Raw genomic sequence first — 20355 nt, 5'->3', positions numbered from 1 at the left:
CCTCGGTGGCAGGTCCTCCCAATTGGCTCAGGCCTACTGAAGCATTAGTGCCTCCTACTTCCTTCAGCCTGGGCCAACAATAGGTGCTAGGTTTTAGGCATCCAGAAATTTTCCACCCCTGTTCTAGTATGTATTCTAAATCTTCTCTGTACTCCTACATAAATCGAGCCAACTTCTCTATTGTACCTTCTCTACTTGCACTCTTCTTGAAAAAATTATCGTTGGATATTCAGGATGCCACACTCCCTTTTGTCTTTTGCTTAGAGGACTTGCCTGACAGATGATGCTTGCATGCATGATGCGCTGAACACATGAACCTTCATGGGGCTAAATGTAAACATATACGGGCCGATGCAGTAAAGTGCGCTCAGGCCGAACACACTGTTAGCTCCCGGTTGGCCACGCGTTTTCCACGCGCTATTTTTACCCCTTATACAGTAAGGGGTAATAGCGCGTGGAAAACGCGCGGCCAACCCTCCCAAAACTAATAGCACCCACAACATGCAAATGCATGTTGATAAGCCTATTAGTTATTCCCGCGCGATACAGAAAGTAATGCCTGCCAAAGGCACCGGGAAAGTGTACAGAAAAGCAGAAAAAACTGCTTTTCTGTACACCCTCCGACTTAATATCATAGCGATATTAAGTCGGAGGCCCCAAAAATAAAAAAAAATTTTAAATAAAAAAAAATAAATTTAAAATTGGCCCGCAGGTTGGAAGATGGACGCTCAATTTTGCCGGTGTCCGTTTTCTGAACCCGTGGCTGTCAGTGGGTTCGAGAACCGATGCCGGTAAAATCGAGCGTCGGCTGTCAAACCCGCTGACAGCTCCCGCTGCTATCAAAAAGGAGGCGCTAGGGACGCGCTAGTGTCCCTAGCGCCTCCTTTTACCGCAGGTCCTCATTTGCACATTTTTTCTTTCTGAATTGCGCACCCAAGAGAGCAGGCTTTCCCGCAGGTTTTTCTGTATTGGCCCGTTTATCATTATGCACAGGAATCACCCAGCAATGGGTGTAGGGCAGAACTAGGACATTTCCCCGATCAACTTGCTATGCAAAAAAGATATTCTAATTCTGGTATCATATCAGTAATAGCAACACAAACTCCCTCTATTACTAAGCACATTGTAAAATGATACAAAACCTGAAAAAAAGCACATGTATAGCAAACCTGCCATATCATAGCAGTACTAACCCCCAAGGAATCAAACAGTAATAACCCTACTTCTAAAAGGCAGCAGTGCACCATCAAAGCATGAACTATTGAGAACAGAGGTGTAGCCTAGTGGTTAGAGCAGTGGGCTATGAACCAGGAGATCGAGTCCTGCTGTTGCTCCTTGTGACCTTGGGCAAGTCACTTTACCCATTGCAAGTCACTTTACCCATTTATCCATTGCCTCAGATTATAAGCCCTCTGGGGATAGGGAAGTACCTACAGTACCTGAATGTAATCCACTGAAAAAAAGCACTGAAAAAAAAAGACTGATACAAATCTCTATGTTCTAGTTCTCTGTATGTACCTCGCCTCGGTCACATACAGAGAACACAGACAGACCAACCTTCACCAAATACAGAATGAAAGACCACAAATAAATGTGGACACACAGGGCTGGGTTTTAAAAAGGTTACGTGCGTCGGGCCTATTTTAAAAAGGCCCGGCGGCGCGCATAAAGGCCTGGGACGCATGTAAGTCCCGGGGCTTGCAAAAAGGGGAGGGAGCGGGGTCAGGCTCCCGGCACAGCGGCCATATTTGCCGCTGTGCTGGGGATCGCGTGCCGGCAGTCAGCTGGCGTGCGCAACTTGCGCCTGCTTAAGGAAAAGGTAAAACAAAAATTTTAGAGTAGGGCTAGGGGGGGAAAGGTTAGGGGAAGGGGTGGGAAGGTCAGGTTAGTGGGGAGGGAACGGGGGAAGGTTGCGAGGCTCTGCGTGCGTAAGGTGCACAATTGTGCACCCCCTTGTGCGCGCCGACCCTTGATTTTATAACTTCTGTGCGCGTAAGTTATAAAATCGGGTGTACATGTGCGCGCGCCGGGTAGCGCATGCACATGTACACCTGCGCACAACCTTTTTAAAATCTACCCCAAATAGTGGAATGGAAACCGCAAGTAGCCCCCCTGCATGCAGTGCAAAAATGGAGAATTAAACACACAAACAAATTTCCACTTATATATAAGAAATGCATATCCTCAAAAGTAACATATTATGTCTGTTTCACCTCATTCTTCCCCCTCCATATCCCCATCATCCCTCATGTCTCCCAAATACTCCCTTTCAGTCATCCCTTCTCTCTTTCACATCCTTGCCCAATATTCCAGACCCCCTTCCCTCCCTACATCATCTTCTCTGTGCTTCCTCTCTTCCCTGCTCAACTTGCCCTGCCCACTTCCTTCCCTATCCCTCTGACCACCCTTTTCACTCCCACCCAGCTGCCTCTATATCTCCATCTCTTCCCCCTCCAGCAGTATCCACATCTCCAGCTCTCCCCCACTTCTCAGAAGGTTCCACACGCCTTCTCTCCACATATCTCTACCTAGCAGCCCAACCCTTATTTCCCCACACCTTCCTGTCTAGTTACACCCACCCCCTCCATGTCCAGCAGCTTGCCCAGACTGTCTTTCCCCCATGTACGACCCAGCAAACCCCTGTTCTCCTTTCACCCTCACACCCTAGCTAGCAACACCCACACACCCTCTCTTCTCCACACCTTACTTTCTAGCATCAATTGCCGGGCCCAGATTGTGGAATACAATGCCCCAAAGAATTATGGGTGCAGAAAGATTTCAAGATTTTTAAGAAAGATTTAAACACTTGGCTTTTTAAAATGGCATTTGAAAATAATTAAACGTCAAAAAATTGAAGGGATGTAGTTTACTTTAACATATATAGGCAGAACTTTCTACCGTTTTGTGATGTCCAAGGAGATGAATTGTAATCATAATGTATGTTATGTTAAATTTTTACATTTTATGTATGGTGTCGTTTTTATCTTATGTTGATATTGTAGACCACCATGATTGAACCCCAGAATGATGGTATATAAATGAATAAATACCCACACCTTCTCCCCCACCCCTACCTTCCTAGCAGTACCCACATTTCCCCTTTCTCCCAGTCAGCAGAAAAGCCTTTACTCAAGTCCAGAATCTCCCTCTTTCCTTAATGGCAGAGGATGAGGGCATTGGGGAGAGGAAGAGAAGGCAGCAGCACCAGAAGTCAGCAGTGGATCTATGCATGTAGACGTCACACTTTTTCCCTTGTGCTCTTGCTGTCTCTGTCACTTCCGGGCCCCTCAAGGTGAAGGGAGTATCAGGCTGCTGGCACTAACCTTAAAAAGGAGATAGAGCAGCTTTTAAACTCTAACTTAGAGGAAAGACAGCAGTTGCTCAGCAGTGCATGGTTCAGAGTGAGGTATTTTCAAAGATTACTAAAATATCAGGGGAGTTAGGGTATCCTGACAGAAATTCCAATAACAGCAAAAGTAGCCTATGTACCTATAACTAAAGAACCACCTGAATTAAGATTCCCAATTATCCCTGTCAACTGATAAGCAGATTAATACAGTACTTTAAAATGTCTGTATGCTAATGCCAGAAGTCTAAAACGTAAGATGAGTGAGTTAAAATATATAGCACTGAATGAATAGGTAGACTTAATTGGTATCTTGGAGACCAGGTGGAAGGAGGATAACCAATGGGACAGTGCTATACTAGGGTACAAATTATATCTCAATGATAGGGTGAACAAACTTGGTGGGGGCTGAAGGGTGGTGCTTTGTAAGGGATGGCATAGAGTCTGACAAGAAAAAGACCCTGCAGGATATTAAATGCACAGTAGAATCTTTATGGGTGGAAATTCCATGTATGATGGGGAAGAGTATAGCAGTGGGGATATACTATCACCCAAAATGAACAGACCAACGATGAAATGCTAACATATTAGGGAAGCTAACAAATTTGGCAGCACAGTAGTAATGGGAGATTTCAATTGCCAGCAAACAATGGTGCAAGAACACTCTTTAACAATCCACCTTTGTTTAAATTCAAGTGCTATTTAATGAATCTCTCTCACTCAATGTGGTCGGCAACTCCACAAACATTACGGGGTATTTTATATGGGTCCCCTGACACGGTTCCGTGTTTCGCTTGTTGCTGCATTGGGAGGGACCACAGTAGTATTTAAATCTACAACATAAAAGGTGTAATTGGTGGATCACAAATAGTACGGCTACAAAATTACTTATAATGATACAGTTACATTGTTGAATGCAGTACATACCTTTTAAACCAACCCGGGAGCGCCCCCAGAGGAATACACTTTTAAAGAGCAGAAATTGGCGCCAAAACAATGACATCGCGAGATTTCCGAACCAATCAGAGAGAAGCACATCTTAACTAAATAAATGCCACTCAATTTCTTTGTTTAGTCCTTTTGGGCTAATAGTATCCAAAGTGAATATCCATCTCTGCTCTTTTCTTCCCAGCATTCCAGGGTAGTCTCTCCCTCTTGGATGTCAGGGGACCACTTCAAGAACTGAGTAGAGAAGGTCAGAGATGGTGTGGTTATGCTGTGTCCAATGATTGACCAATGGTTCATCTACTCGCACCAAACGAATGTTAGAACAGTGTTCGATAATCCTGGTCTTTACCATGCGGGTAGTCTTACCCACATATACCAGGGGGCACGGGCATTGCACAGCATATATGACACCTTTAGTGGTGCAATCGGATCTTGCACGTAATTGATGGATTTGGCCAGTATTTGGCTGATACTTGCTGATACTTGCTTATGTGCAAAGTTTGCTTCTGGTTTTGGAAGATTTCAATTGCCCCAATATTGACTGGGTAAATGTAACATCAGGACATGCTAAGGAGGTAAAGTTTCTAGATGAAATAAATGATTGCTTCATGAAGAGGTTGGTCCAGGAACTGATGAGAGGGGGAGCCATTTTAGACTTAATTCTTAGAAGAATGCAGGATTTGGTGTAAGAGGTTATGGTGGTGGGGCTGAACCAAAACAGTGATCATAATGTGATCAAATCTGAGTTAATGACTGGAGGGAGAACATTAAGCAGATCTATAGATCTAGCACTAAACTTTCAAAAGGGAGACTTTGATGAAATGAGAAAAATAGAAAAAAAAACCCGAAAATTGAGTTTGTTTACATCATGAGTGGTCATTGTTTAAAAATACAGTCATGGAAGCCCAGTGCAGATGAACCATACAACTGCTGGCATAGTTAAAAAGTGAGGTGAAAGAGGCTATTTGAGTTAAAAGAACTTCTTTCAAAAAATTGGTAAAAGGATCCATCTGAAGAAAATAGGAAGAAGCATAAGCGTTGCCAAGTTATATGTAAAACTGATAAGGAGAACTAAAAGAGAATATGAAAAGAAGTAGGCCGTAGAGGCAAAAACCCTTAACTTTTTAAAATATATTAAAGCAGGAAGCCTGTGAGGGAGTCATTTGAACCATTAGATGATCGCGAGGTTAAAGGGGCACTCAGGGAAGATAAGGCCATCACGGAAAGACTAAATGTATTCTTTGCTTCAGTGTTTACTGAAGAAGAAGTTGGGAAAATACTTGTGCTGGAAACTGTATTCAATGGTGAGGATTCAGAAAAACTGAAACAAATCACGGTGAAGCTGGAAAATGTAATAAGGCAGATTGACAGACTAATGAGTAGCAAATTGCTTGGATCAGAATGTATACATGGGATAGGAGGCGATGTCCTTTTGCGGCTTGCAACTGGTTAAAAGAGAGTAAGATTAAATGATTTGTTTTCACAGAGGAAAAAGGTAAACAGTAGAGTGCCTCAGGGCTCTGTACTTGGACTGGAGCTTTTTAATATATTTACAAATGATCTGGAAAGAGGTATGATGAGGTAATCAAATTTGCAGATGACACAATTATTCATTGTAGTTAAATCAGAAGCAGATTGTGATAAAAATTGTAGGAGGACCTTGCGAGACTGGAAGACTGAGCATCTAAATGGCAGAGGAAATTTAATGTGGATAAGTGCAAGGTGCTGCATATAGGGAAAAATAACCTATGCTGTAGTTACACGGTTAGGTTCCATAGTAGGAGTTACCGCTTAGAAAAGGATCTGGGTGTCATATTGGATTGACTTTGAAACCCTTATTAGCTCAATGTGCAACAGCAGTCAAAAAAGCAAACAATGTCATTCATAGCATGGGATTCGTTTACTGTTTGGTTTCCTTCCAGGTACTTGTGACCTGGATTGTCCATTGTTGAAAACCAGGATGGTGGGCTTGATGGACCCCCTGTTTGACAGTATGGCACATCTTATGTTCTTATTAATTTCTTATTTATTTATTTTAAAATCTTATATTTCGTCTCTTCCAAATAGTTCTGTTCAGTGCAGATTACGAGTTTACATACTTAAATTATTAGCAACAGCAAAATAATACATCAAACAAAACTATATCAAGCAACAGTTCAACCAAATACTTTTCTAAATAGTATGGCCTACCTCTTAAATTCCTTTATCTTTTTCCTTTCTCAGCTGCACAGGAAGCATATTCCACAATGTTGGAGCAATAAGAAAGAAAGCCCTTGTCCTGGTCTGCTCACACAGACAATGTTGTAATGTGGGCACTTGCAGTAAATGGGAGCACAAGGATCTCAGTGGTATATTCCATTGAAGGCCTTTGTTTAAGGAACAGGAATGTTATCCATATGAAAGCTTGTGAAAGGTGATAAACATCTGAAATTTACATCTACTTTTTACGGGGAGCCAATGTAGGTCAATGTTCTAATTGTTAAGACAAGAAAAGAGAATAAAATGGAGACTCTCATCGTACGTCTGTATCGCTCCATGGTGAGACTGCACCTTGAGTACTGTGTGCATTTCTGGTTGCCGCATCTCAAAAAAGATATAGTTGTATTGGAGAAAGTTCAGAGAAGGGCAACCAAAATGATAAAGGGGATGGAACGGCTGCTCTATAAGGAAAGGCTAAAGAAGTTAGGGCTGATCAGCTTGGAAAGAGACAGCTGAGGGAGAATATGATAGAAGTCTATAAAATCACGAGTGGAATAGAATGGATAAATGTAAATCAGTTATTTACTCTTTCAAAAAATACAAAACGATGGGACACTCCATGAAGTTTGTAAATAGCACATTCAAAACAAATTGGAGAAAAGTATTTTTCACTTGATGCACAATTAAGCTCTGCAATTCATTTCCAGAGGATGTAGTTACATCAGTTAGCTTAGCTGGATTTAAAAAAGGTTTTGACAAGTTCCTGGAGTAGTCCATAAACTGTTATTAACCAAATAGACTTGGGGAATATCCACCACTTACCATAACGTAATGTTGGCAGGAAAGAACCAAATGGTCTATCCAATTTGCCCAGCAAACTTGTTATGGTAGTATCTGCCATGTTGTGCAGGTTACCCCCATGTTTCTCTCAAGGGTAGCAACTGCTTCTCCAGGCAGTTATCCCCAAGCCTTATGATAATCCACAAAAAATTAACTGCTAGTAACATTTTTTACTGAGTTATGAGACTTCTTGAAAATTCAGACAGAGCTACTTCACTTGCTTTGCTTATGGATTTGGCCAAAGAAGCAGTCCTGGGCTTTTTCCCTTATGTCTGCATATCAGTATCCCAGTTTATAAAAGTCAGGGCCCGAATTGGTTGTTATCCGAATCTAATTCCTCTCCCCCCTCCTCCTCCCCCAATAAAAGCGTCAAAGCATCAAGGCTTATTGTTTAAGGGTAGTAACCATTGCAAGCAAGTTACTCCATGCATTTGTTTATTATTTCCATTCTCTAGTCTTTAGGGATCCAAGTGTTTATCCCATGCCTCTTTGAATTCTTTTGCTGTTTTTATCATCACCACCTCCTCTGGAAGTGCATTCCAGGCATCCACCACCCTCTACGTGAAGAAATATTTCCTGATGTTGGTTCTAAGTCCCCTGGAGTTTTATTTCGTGACCCCTAGTTCTTCTGTTTCCTTTGCAACGGAAAAGGTTCGAAGTTCATACATCATTAAAACCTTTCAGGTATCTGAAGGTCTGCATTATATCTCCCCTGCACCTCCTCTCCTCAAGGGTTAGATATTTAGATCCTTCAGTCTCTCCTCATAAGTCTTCTGAAACTGACCCCATACCATTTTGGTTGCCCTTCTCTGGACCACCTCCATCCTGTCTCAATCCTTTTTGAAATATGGGCTCCAGAACTGAACACAGTACTGCAGGTGAGGCCTCACCAAGGACCTGTATACAAGGGCGTTATCGCATCCTATTTCTTACTGGTTAATCCTCTCTCTGCGCGGTCCAGCATTCATCTGGCTTAGGTATCGCCTTGTCAGATTACTTTGCCATCTTCAGATTATCTAGTCACTAACTCCAAGATCCCTCTTTTGGTTCGTGCACATCAGTCCCCATCACATAGAGCATGAACCTGCACTTCTTGGCATTGAATCCCAGCTGCCATATTTTCGACCACCCTTCAAGCTTTCTTAAATCACTTTTCATTCTCTCTATTCCTTCAGAAACAGTCCCAACATGGATCCCTGTGGCACTCCACTTAACACAGCTCTCTTTTCAGAGCAGGTTCCATTTACTATTACACGTCGTCTCCTGAATGTCAACCAGTTTGTAATCCATGCCACCACCTTGACACTCACTCCCAAGCTTCTTATTTTATTCACAAGCCTCCTGTGTGGGTCTGTATCAAAAGCTTTGCTGAAATCCAAGTAAATCACATTGATCGCTCTTCTTTGATTCAGTACTCTAGTCATCCAATCAAAAAAATCAATCAGATATGTCTGACAGTTCTTTCCCCTAGTGAATCCATGCTGCCTTGAATCCAGCAACTTACTGGATTGTAGATAGTGCACTATTCTTTCTTTCAGCAGAGTCTCCATTATCCTACCACTGAGGTGAGGCTAACTAGTCTGTAGTTTCCAACCTCCTCTCTGCTTTCACTCTTGTGAAGCGGGACCACCGCCGCTCTTCTCCAGACCCACAGCACTACTCCCATTTTTAGAGATCCATTGAACAGGTCCTTCACAGACCTGCCAGCACATCTCTGAGCTCCCTCAGTATGCTGGGATGTATCTCATCCAGCCCCATGGCCTTGCCCACTTTGTTTTCCTAGCTCTTTTCATACATTCTCTTCTATAAATGGGGTTTTGACTACCCCATCTCCATCTACAATCTTGTCTACCAGTAATGGTCCTTCTCCAGAGTTGTCATTAGTGAACACTGAACTGAAGTATTTCATATTTCTGCCATTTTTTCATCTCTCTCCTCGTGACCTTTCAATTTCACTACACCACTTCGGGCCTCCTTTCTTTCTCTAATAACTGAAAAATGCTTTGTCGCCTCACTTTACCCCTTTGGCAATCCTTTCCTCTACTTACCTTTTGCTTTCCTGATTTCTTTCTTTGTCTCCCTCAGTTTCACCAGGTATTCCTCCCTGTGTTCCTCTTTTTCGAATCCTTTATATTTCTTGAACGCTGTTTTTTTTCTTTAATTTTTTCAGCCCCCTCCTTTGGGAACCAGATCAGTTTCTTTTTCCTCTTACTTTTGATTACTTTTCAAACATATAGATTTGTTGCCTTTGTAATAGCTCCTTTTAACTTGGCCCACTGTTGTTCCATCTCACCCATTATCTCCTAGTCTTCTAGTTCTTCCAGGAACATCCCCATTTTGACAGTCAGTATTTTTGAAATTCAGAACTTGTGTTCGTGTGACTTCTCTGTATCTTATTTGCAATATCAAACCATACCATCAGATGATCACTAGTGCTCAGGTGGGCACCCACCCAGACATTAGAGACATTTTCCCCATTTATGAACACTATATAGAGTATCACATCTTCCCTTCTATTGCTCACAAATGGGGAAGATATTTCTAATGTCTGGGTAGATGCCCACCTGAGCACTAGTGATCATCTGATGGTATGGTTTGATATTGCAAATAAAATACAGAAAAGTCAAATGAAGACCTGAGCTTTGAATTTCACTGTGTGATACCAGCGTGGGATCTATTAAGATCTTGCCAGATACTTGTGACTTGGATTGACCACTATTTGAAACAGAATACTGGGGAAGATGGACCCTTGGACTGACCTACTAGGGTAATTCTTATGTTCTGGGCGGCTGCTTGGAAGATAAAGTTGGTGTCCTATCGGGCCCAGAAGGGGCACGTATTGGTGATGTCTTGCTCTGATCTGGTTGAAGGAGGAGGGAACAGCCTCCCACTGGGCCAGGAATAAGAAAAGGAAGTGAGATTAACCTCTTGTCAGGCCCAATTAAAAGAAAAAAATCATTCACGTCCTGCCCATGCTGATAATGAAAGAGCAGTCTCCTGTTGTCCTCACTACATAGCTTGTGAGACTTTGCCATACACATGTTGAGAACCATTGGCCTAAAGGATAACATCAATATCTTTGGCTTATATTCCGGTGCCTAATTCCTCCTCTTATTTCCATATCTCTGACTTTTGTACCATTCTCTTTTGTTTATGTTTTGAGTGTGGTTTGGTTGTAGCAGTACATACAGAGTGTAAGTAAAGATACCTTCTGATTGAACCTTGGCTTCTTTTTTCTCATTTTCCGGTATTTCAGCTGTTGTAGGTAGTCCCTTGGAATTTGCTTTTTTGACTGATCAGGACTTAGTGATGGATTCTCCTTTATATGTGCTTTTACTTTGGTTATAGGTAGCGGGGAGCGACGGGATCCGGTTAACAATGGAGAGTGCTCTGACAGCCCGTGACCGGGTAGGCGTTCAAGATTTTGTCCTTCTTGAGAACTTCACTAGTGAAGCAGCTTTCATCGAAAACCTTCGCAAACGGTTCAAGGAAAATCTGATTTATGTAAGTAGTGCTAAGAAAATGTACATCTTGCTCAAAAATTCCATGTTGCTAATGCCTTGCTTATTATTTGGAAAGGCAGGCGGGGGAAACGTACAGAAATCTCTCTCCCTCTGTCCTCGTCATCCTGGCTCGCTTACATCCTAGGCCTGACATTTTAAAGTGTTTGTGTGCTTTTCTCCAGTGGAGAGTTGCACAGGTAAGTCTATTGTTAGTTTAGCAGTGTGTGTGATGTCATTTATGATGAAGCTAAGGTGAACTAATGAGATTCCAGATATAATTTTCAGCTCTTGCTAATATAATGGTTGAAAGCATGCAGAGAAAACTACATAAGCCACCAAACAAATAAAAAAAAAACCAAGCAGTAACTCAGCCTTGACATTTCTATTTGGTTCAGGTTTAGACTTGCTGCATGCTTTTGAAATAATACGCAATAAACTTGAGGATATCTGTCTTTAACCTGCATTTAACATTTTTCCTTCAGACGTACATTGGCTCCGTTCTGGTATCAGTAAACCCATACAAAGAGTTGGAAATCTACAGCAAACCGCACATGGAGCGATACAGAGGAGTCAGTTTCTACGAGGTTTCGCCACACCTGTGAGTGATATTGACTCACTGGCGGGGGAAGGGGAGCGGATGAGCTGTTTGCTGAATCGAGCAACCTTTGTCCAGTTGGCAATATGTGAAATCTTTTCCTGTCTGTTCTCACTCATTCTTTATATTTTCTTATTTTTACTTTCCTTTCCCCATGAAGCTAGTAGATTTTTCCTCTTTTTTTCCCTTATGCAGTTACTTTCCATGAGTAGCTGTAGCTGCGGGAAAGGGAGTTCCTTTCTGACCATGTGTCCTCAATTATGATGCAAACATCTGGAAAAAAATGAACTTGGGAATCTGTGGTAAAAGTCCAAAGACACTCTGCAACACCCTAGAATCTGGGATAAAGATTTACTGACCAAAGATACTCTGTACCCTAAAATCAGTGTCCAGTGGTTTGAATAGAAATTTTGATTACTGCTTACAGCTTATTCTGTACTTTCAGGAGTTTTCTATCAGACTTGGCTTATTTTTCTGTCTTTTTTTTTTCCCTGCCCCATGTTTATCTGGTATGTCCTTGTTGCTAGGATTCCATGACCCTTGTGGGTGAGGAATGTGTGTATTTATATCACATGCCATATGTTCTCAGTCATTTCCCATGCTCTTTGAAGGGGGTTTAGGAAGGCCTTTTGGTTACTTTCTAGCTATTAATATGGAATTTGTGCCATTCCAAGACTTGAACATTCATATAACTTGGAAATAAGGTAGCTAGTAGTGATTGTTTTGTTTTCATGGGAAGTGGGTTGGAGAGGTGGTCTGCCCTCGCATTTTCTCCACCTTTAAGTAGGTAATGCACTCTAGACTCCATAGTGACAGCTCTCATGCTGTCTTTTTGATATTTTGAGATCCAGCTAATAGCATCTAGTAACAGTTGTTACTCAAGGTGCTAGAGTAGTCAGGCAAACTTAACTTTGTAGTGGATTAGGGTTTCAAGGACATGACCTTGAGGATATATGAGGTCATAGGGAGCTGGATCCTGATCTGTGAGGAGGGGAGGGCACAACATGGCATTTAAATTACTTCCAGGTTATTGAAAAATACGATTACATTTCAAGTTTTGGTAGATGTGAATTGCTGACATGAATTCTTTAGTCCATTTGTTGGCAGGATCTGAGCTCCATCTGGTGGCAATCCATTGTACATAAGATATTAAACTCTTGTTCTCCTAGGACAGCAGGATGATAGTTCTCACATGTGGGTAACATCATCTGATGGAGCCTGGCACGGAAAACGTTTGTCAAAGTTTCTAGAAGCTTTGACCAGCAGACTGAGCATGCCCAGCCTGCTACAATCCGCGCGTCTACACAAGGTCTCTCTTCAGTCTCTTCTTTTCCGCAGTGCAGTTGCCTAGCAGCCTGTGGAGCTCCAACATTTTCTAAAAATTTTTATCGATTCTTCGAGTTTTTGGGTTCCTCACGGGTCTCCCTTCGCTGTCGGTGCCCCCTCTGTACAGTAGGTCTGTTTTCGACCAATTTTCTACACTTGTGGTCAATTCCCGACTCCCCACCCCAAGGTGTCCATTGGTCATCGACCGCACACTGGGATTTTTCATGATGTCGACCGATTTTCGCCGGGCCCACGGACCATGTCCATCACGTATCCGCACGATGTTTACGTCCTCTGCCTGGGGGCCTTGCATGACGCCTGGGGGTGCCGTTTGTGCGACAGATGACACCCAAAGGGCATTGGGCGCGCCTTAACAAAATAAGAAACGTTTTGGGAACACGAAGTCCTCCACACCTGCGTCGGCCCATTCGACTCCCAAAGATCGCAGGGAACCATCCATCTCGCTTCCCCTCCCGGACCCCAAGGCTAGTACCTCAAAGAATCAGGGAGAAGGGGATCGATCCTCGATGGTCCCCCCCACTCTCCTAGACCTCGGGATCATTGACTTCCTTGGCGACGGGGAAAGACCGGGCCGAACACCAGAAAAATGCAAGCATCGACACTGGTCACCGGCGCACAGTTTCGGTTCTGTAGCGGCATCGGCCATTGGAGGCCCCATCCTCTGGTGCGCCTGGTAGCCTGCGGCATTACCCACCGACACCGGTGCTGGGCACCATGCACCTTGGAGGCCCGAGGAAGAGCCAGTGACTCTTCATCCCCCTCCATCAGTCCTAGCCACTCAGGGCTTCCAGGAGGAGTCGGACCGCAGGGTGCAATCGGTGGTGTTCAAAGAGTTACAAAACATTGAGCTGCTGATGCTACCAGCCCCCATACTGGTGCCCGAGCCTCCACCATCATTGTTAGCACTACTGCTGAAGCATCTGGACGTCCTAGGCGCCGGTGCCCGATGGACCCCTCGGTGGTAGTGGAGTCAGCCTTGAAAAAGGATAGGTGTTCCCGTACCCATGCTTCCGCTTCTCCAGGATGTGAGCATAGGGAGCTAGATGCCCTCGGAAGAAAAATCTTTCAAGATGCTATGCTGGTTGCCCGCATCACCGCCTACCAACTGTATATGACCCAGTACAACTGTAATCTATGGAAACGAGTCCAAGATTTCACAGAGGGTCTTCCCCAGCAGCAGTAGGAATTCCTCTCTGCCATCGCCTCGCTGGGTCTGGAGGCGGGTAAACACGAGGTGTGTTCAACCTACGATGTTTTCAAAATGGCTGCCTGCTTGGCCACCATGGGCATCTGTGCCAGGAGAATGGCTTGGCTCTGGGTCTCCGACCGGAGGTCCAGGATAGGCTTACCAGCCTCTCCTGTACAGGTGAGAACCTATTTGGGGACAAAGTCCGAGATGCGGTGGCGCAGCTGAAAGACCACCGTGATACGCTGCAGCAGTTGTCCCTAGTGCCTTGGAGGGGCCTTCCTCGACCAGAAAGTCCTCCAGGCAGGGCTCTCGAAAGCCCTTTTATCTGCTGCGTAAATATCGGCCGGCCACCCGGACTCGCCCAACACGCACCAGCTCCAGGGGTTGTCCCCAACAACAGCGGGCGCCTAGGCCCCAGCCGGCTTCCCAGCAGGCCCCAACTACGGGTTTTTGACTGGGGGCAAGGGAGCGTAAGTCAGCTGGCTGTACCCCCAGTGCAGGATCCCCCAGTCGGCGGGAGGCTCCTCAGCTTTGCCAGTCACTGGGAAAAGATAACATTGTACATCTGCATTCCCTCCATCGTTTGCCAGGGGTACCGTCTGCACTTCAGCAGGCTCCTAGAGACCTCTCCCCCATGTCCATCGTGGGGTTCATCCGTCCATTTGGTCATCCTTCAAATGGAACTCTCCGCCCTCCTTTCAGCAGGTGTGATGAACCCATCCCTCGCTCTCAGCAGGGCCGAGGGTTCTATTCGAGGTATTTCCTTATTCCGAAGAGGAATGGCAGCTTGCGCCCCATTCTCAACCTCAGGGCATTGAACAAGTTTCTCGAAAGAGAAAAATTCAAGATGGTCTCCCTGGGCACTCTGATCCCACTCCTCTGAAGAGGAGACTGGCTTTGCTCCCTCGATGTCAAGGAGGAGTTATGCACATTGTGATTGTCCCCCAACCACAGGAAGTACCTCTGCTTCTTGATGGGGAATGCACATTTCCAATACAAAGTGCTGCCTTTAGAGCTGGCAATCGGCAACCCGCGTCTTCACCAAATGTTTAGCGGTAGTGGCTGCCTACCTTAGGTATCGCTCGGTCCATGTATTTCCATACCTGGATGTTTGGCTAGTCAGTAGTGACTCCTGCTCTGGGGCCTTGCAAGCTCTGGCCTGGACGGTACAGACCCTGCAGACCATGGGATTTGTTATCAACTTCCCCAAGTTGCACCTCTGTCTGTCCTCTCAGCTGGACTTCATAGGTGCCAGGTTGGACATGGCACAAGGGAAAGCTTTTCTTTTTTTTTTTTTTTTAATTTTTTCTTTATCGATTTTAACATTACAATCAAGAATGCCTTGATATAACATGTATTATACGGCCAATAAGAAAAATTGTTACAGAAAGAAAAATATAAACATAAATGATTAGAAATACAACTAACTAGACCATACATAATTTCTAAGTCCTCAAAATAGGGGGAATTCCATAAAAAATGTAAGGCTTATTTATAAACGTATTCAATTTCAAGTTCAAGAAACACAGACAGTCCTAACTGAAGAGTTACTTATTACCAATTGGAGAGTAATTCTAGTTACCTTTCTAAGGGGTCGCTGTTCCTGAATTCTGCTCTATACCTCTATCTGTAATAAACTTAATCAAATGTGACGGTTGATAAAAGCAATATTTGACTGTTTGATATGTTGTACAACATTTGCAAGGGAACCTTAGTTTAAATAAGGCTCCCATTTGCAAACGTTTAGGTCTTAAACTCCGAAATTATTTCCTTCTCTTTTGTGTGTCTTTAGTGACATTTATTTATTTATTTATTTATTTGAAAACTGGAAATACTCTGACATTTAATTGATAACATTTTTCTTTAATATTTTGGAAAAATAACTTTTGAACCCATTCTTTGTCTGAATTTAACAAGAAGGAAATAATCAAAGTGGCTTGTTGGGCCATTTCCAGATTAGTGGATTCCAAAATATCAGTAACATTTAATGGTGATATTGCTTGAAAATCCTGATCCTTCCCAGAACTAATTTCCCAAGAAGGAAGATAATAAATTTGAGTAAGTGGCGGCAAAACTTGTTGAGGAATTTAAAAAAATTCTAAAGCAAATTTATTCCACATTTCTTTCGCTGATAGGGCTGGCAACTTTGGAAAGTTTACCAGCCTCAAATTCCTACTATGCATCTGATTTTCAAGATTTTCCATCTTTCTTGTCAAATATTGATTTTCTTTTATCACCATCTCATTTTTGTTCACTTAGTCTTTTTAATTCACTGTTAGCAATCTCTAAGGCTTGATCTCTCCTATTATCCTCCTTAATTATATTATTAACCTTGGTTTCCAACATTAATAGCTAATGGTTTTAATTGCAAAGTAATATTCTTATTTAAAACCACCAAGGTTTCCCAAATGACTTCTAAAGAGAATACAGGCGGTCTTACAATAGGTAAAATTCCAACATCTTCTCCTATTAAATCAATGGTAATATTAGCAGATTACTGAGGCAGCAACTGTCCCTCTGTAACAATTCCCTCTGAGATACCAACGGAGTTTGCGCCCCCTGCAGTTGGTACCATTGTTGTTCCCAGGTCTCCTCCTAATTCGCTGTTCTTATCGAAAAGCGCCGGGGTATCCTTAATTGATACCGGTCTAACATTCGCAGGGTTCTCTGATCCGGGGACAGTGAGATCTCTGAGTCACGAAAGGATACCATGCCTTCCTGGATCCCTTCAAGCGACATTTCACCTGGAGTTATAACTCCTCTTCTGATGTGGGCATCCATTGGGCCCAACACTGGACTAGCTATAGCACCTTCCATAATAGGCCTATTTCGAGCCCTACGTTTCCGGGCCGAGCGAGGCCTAACTTTAAGAAAAACCTTTTCAAATCAGAAAATAGGGGAAAGTACTTAGCTTTGTTAGGTCGTCATGTGGATTCTGAATTCCCCCTGGTGGAGATAGGAAGAGTCCAAAAAGATTCCGAAGACAATTAATTATATTTCGAAACTGCGTAGTTGGAACAAACCAAAGCCGTGTGCCTTTTCTGCGATGCGCCGGCAGCGGCTGCGCGCTGCAAGGAGGAAGCTTTTTAAGCCCCCTCCGGCATCACCCACAGATGACGTCAATCGAAGGGCGTGTCCTCGGCCCGCCTTGTCGGCGCTACAGCAGGCTATGGCCCCGATAGGCCTCTGGTCACCTCCTCCAGACACGCTCTTGGCTTCCTTCCCGATCTCCTCAAGGGAAAGCTTTTCTGCCCCGAGACCAGGTGATTGCCCTTGCCTTGCTGGCTACCCTCTTCTGCACCAGCAGGAGGGTGCCAGCCTGTCTTCTGCTCCGCCTACTGGACCACATGGCGGCCTCCTTCCATGTGACTCCTTTGGCCCGCCTCCGCATGAGGAGCTCCCAGAGGGCCTTGCGGTCCCAGTGGCAGCAGGTATCTCAGGATCTAGAGGCTCTGGTCATTGTCACAGATCCCCTCAAGATATCTCTGGTCTGGTGGGAAGCTCTCTCCAATATGGAACGCAGACTTCCCTTCCAGCCCGAGCCTCCCCAGGTGATCCTCACCACCGATGCTTCCCCTCAGGGGTGGGGAGCCCACACGAACAGCCTACACACGCAAGGCCTTTGGATCGCCGCCGAAGCACGTTGCCAGATAACCTTTCTGGAGCTTCAGGCAATATGGTATGCCTTGTTGGCATTCAAGGATCAGTTGTCATTCAAGGAAGTTCTGATCAGGACGGACAACCAGGTCGCAATGTGGTACATCAACAGGGTGGCACGGGCTCTTTCCTCCTCTGTCAAGAGGCGGTGCAGGTCTGGAATTGGGCCCTCTCCCAAGTGATGCATCTAGGGGCCACCTACCTACCAGGTCACCTCAATGTGCTGGCAGACCACCTCAGCCGGTCCTTCCAACCACACAAGTGGTCCCTCAACTCATCGGTGGTGGCCAACCTGTTCCTTTGATGGGGTATGCCGGATGTGGACCTGTTCGCCTCCCCTCTCAACCACAAAGTGAGCAGTTTCTGCTCCCTAGTAGCGAGGAATGGCTATCCGGCCTGCGTTGCCTTCTCCCTTCACTGGGGGCAGGGCCTCCTGTATACGTACCCTTCTCTACCACTCCTCTCGAAGACTCTGTCAAAGCTTCAGCAGGACAGGGGAACCATGATTCTCGTGGCACCCTCCTGGCCTCGGCAGGTTTGGTTCCCACTTCTCCAGGACCTGTCAGTGTGTGCTCCCATTCCGCTGGGGGCGGCACCCGACATGATATCTTAGAATCAGGGCACCCTGCGCCACCCGAACCACCGGGCACTGGCCTTCACGGCTTGGATGTTGAGCGCATGATCCTCCAGCCATTGCAGCTCTCAGACTCTTTCCCGGGACCTGATGGAATCCTGGAAACCTTCGACCAGGATGTCCTACAGCTCAAAATGGAAATATTTTTCCATTTGATGCGGGGGTCATGGTCTAGACCCTTTCTCATGCCGCCTCCCCTAGCTGCTGGACTACCTGTGAACCTGTCCGAGTCTGGGCTCCAGACCAGTTCCATCAGGGTGCACCTCAGTACTGTCAGCGCATATCATTGAGGTGTTGCTGGCACACCTGTCTCGGTCCAACCCCTAGTGAGCCGTTTCATGCGGGGTCTCCTCCAACTGAAACCCCCTCTCTGGCCTCCTGTTGTGACCTGGGACCTCAACGTTGTCCTGGCAAGACTCATGTGACCCCCTTTTGAGCCACTGCAGTCCTGCGACCTGACGTTCCTCACCTGGGAAGTCATATTCCTGGTAGCGATCACTTCAGCTCGTAGAGTCAGTGAGCTTCAGCCTCTGGGTTACGTACATGATCGTGTGGTCTTGCATGCACATTCCAAGTTTCTGCCCAAGGCCGTGACTGATTTTCATCTCAATCAGTCCATTGTTTTGCCCATCTTTCTTCCGAGGCCTCATTCCCTCCCAGGGGATCAGGCACTTCACTCCCTGGACTGCAAGAGGGCTCTGGCATTCTACCTAGATCGCATGGCGAGCCACAGGCAGTCCACCCAGCTCTTCGTGTCCTTTGACTCCAAGAGGCTGGAGTTGCGGTGGGTAAACAGACCTTGTCCAGTTGGCTGGCTGATTTCATTGCCTTTTGTTACACACAGACAGGCCTTCAGCTTTGAAGGCAGAGTGAAGGCTCACACTGTGGGGGCCATGGCAACGTCAGTGGCCCATTTGCGTGCGGTCCCCATCGTTGAAATTTGTCGAGCCGCAACCTGGAGTTCTGTTCACACGTTTGTGGCTCATTACTGCCTAGATGGGGATGGCCGTCAGGACAGTGCCTTCGGTCAATCCGTCCTGTGTAATCTGTTCCAGACTTGAACCCAACTCTGCTTGTGCTCTTGTGGGAACCAGACAGTCCCCCCGTTTACCTACATCACCGCAGTTGTGTTATGCCCATTGGCATTTTGTTCGGCCGCTGTTGGTCTTTCTAATTGCATGGGGCTCTCTGGAGCTCTGTACTCACCCACATAGGAGAAAGCGCAGTTGCTTACTCGTAACAGGTGTTCTCCTAGGACAGTAGGATGTTAATCCTCAGGAATCCTGCTCGCCTCCCTATGATGATGGGTTCGCCTTTGGTTTATTTTATTTTTTTGCTCATATTTTTGCTGTGTTATGAGACTGAAGGGGGACCTCGCATGGACATGCGGATAGTAGCAGGCTGGGCATGCTCAGTCTACTGGTCAAAGCTTCTAGAAACTTTGACAAATGTTTTCTGTGCCGGGCTCCATCTGATGATGTCATCCACATGTGAGGACTAACATCCTGCTGTCCTAGGAGAACACCTGTTACAGGTAAGCAACTGTGCTTTACTGCACAGTCAATTCTGCACTTGCTATCAACAAACTTAATGTGGAAGTGCCCCATACTAATATAGTAGTGACAGCAGTAAAGGACTAAATGGTCCATACAGTCTGCCAAGCAAGCTTCTTAAGGTAATATCTGCCGCCCTGTGCAGTGGTCCCCAAACCTTATGATACCCATAAATATTTCAGCTAGTAACATTTTTTACTGGGTGATTAGCTTTTTTGAAAATTCGGGCAGTGCTGCTTGACGTGCTTTTTGCTTATGGACTTGGCCGAGGAAGCAGTCCATTGTTTTTTCCCTTATCTCTGTGTATCAGTACCCCAGACCATAAACGTCGGGGTCCTCTTGGTTGTCTGAATCCAATTCCCCTTTTCCTCCTGCCTTTGAAGTGGGATGCAATGTTTCAGATGCATTTAAAGTATCATGACTTATTGATTAAGGGCTGTAATCTCCATGCTTTCTGCTAAGGGTAGTAACTACCACTCCAGCAAGTTACCCCACTGTTTGCTATCCATTTCCATCCTCTAGCCATTTAAGCAGCTATGGTTGT

General features: G+C 45.0%; 1 protein-coding gene across 3 annotated transcripts in view; it reads left to right on the top strand.

The window, feature by feature from the left end:
- The window catches only part of MYO1C (myosin IC), a 256955-nt gene that overhangs the window by 78514 nt on the left and 158086 nt on the right, over positions 1 to 20355 (top strand). For all 3 annotated transcript variants that reach the window (XM_029614574.1, XM_029614576.1, XM_029614575.1), the window contains exons 2-3: positions 10682 to 10837; positions 11319 to 11434. In XM_029614574.1, coding sequence (XP_029470434.1) covers positions 10682 to 10837; positions 11319 to 11434 — 272 coding nt within the window. The remainder of the gene's footprint in view (positions 1 to 10681; positions 10838 to 11318; positions 11435 to 20355) is intronic.

The sequence above is a fragment of the Rhinatrema bivittatum genome, chromosome 8 (genome assembly GCF_901001135.1).
Source record: "Rhinatrema bivittatum chromosome 8, aRhiBiv1.1, whole genome shotgun sequence".
In the NCBI taxonomy this organism is placed as follows: Eukaryota; Metazoa; Chordata; class Amphibia; order Gymnophiona; family Rhinatrematidae; genus Rhinatrema; species Rhinatrema bivittatum.
This window is presented reverse-complemented; position numbering and strand designations above follow the sequence as displayed.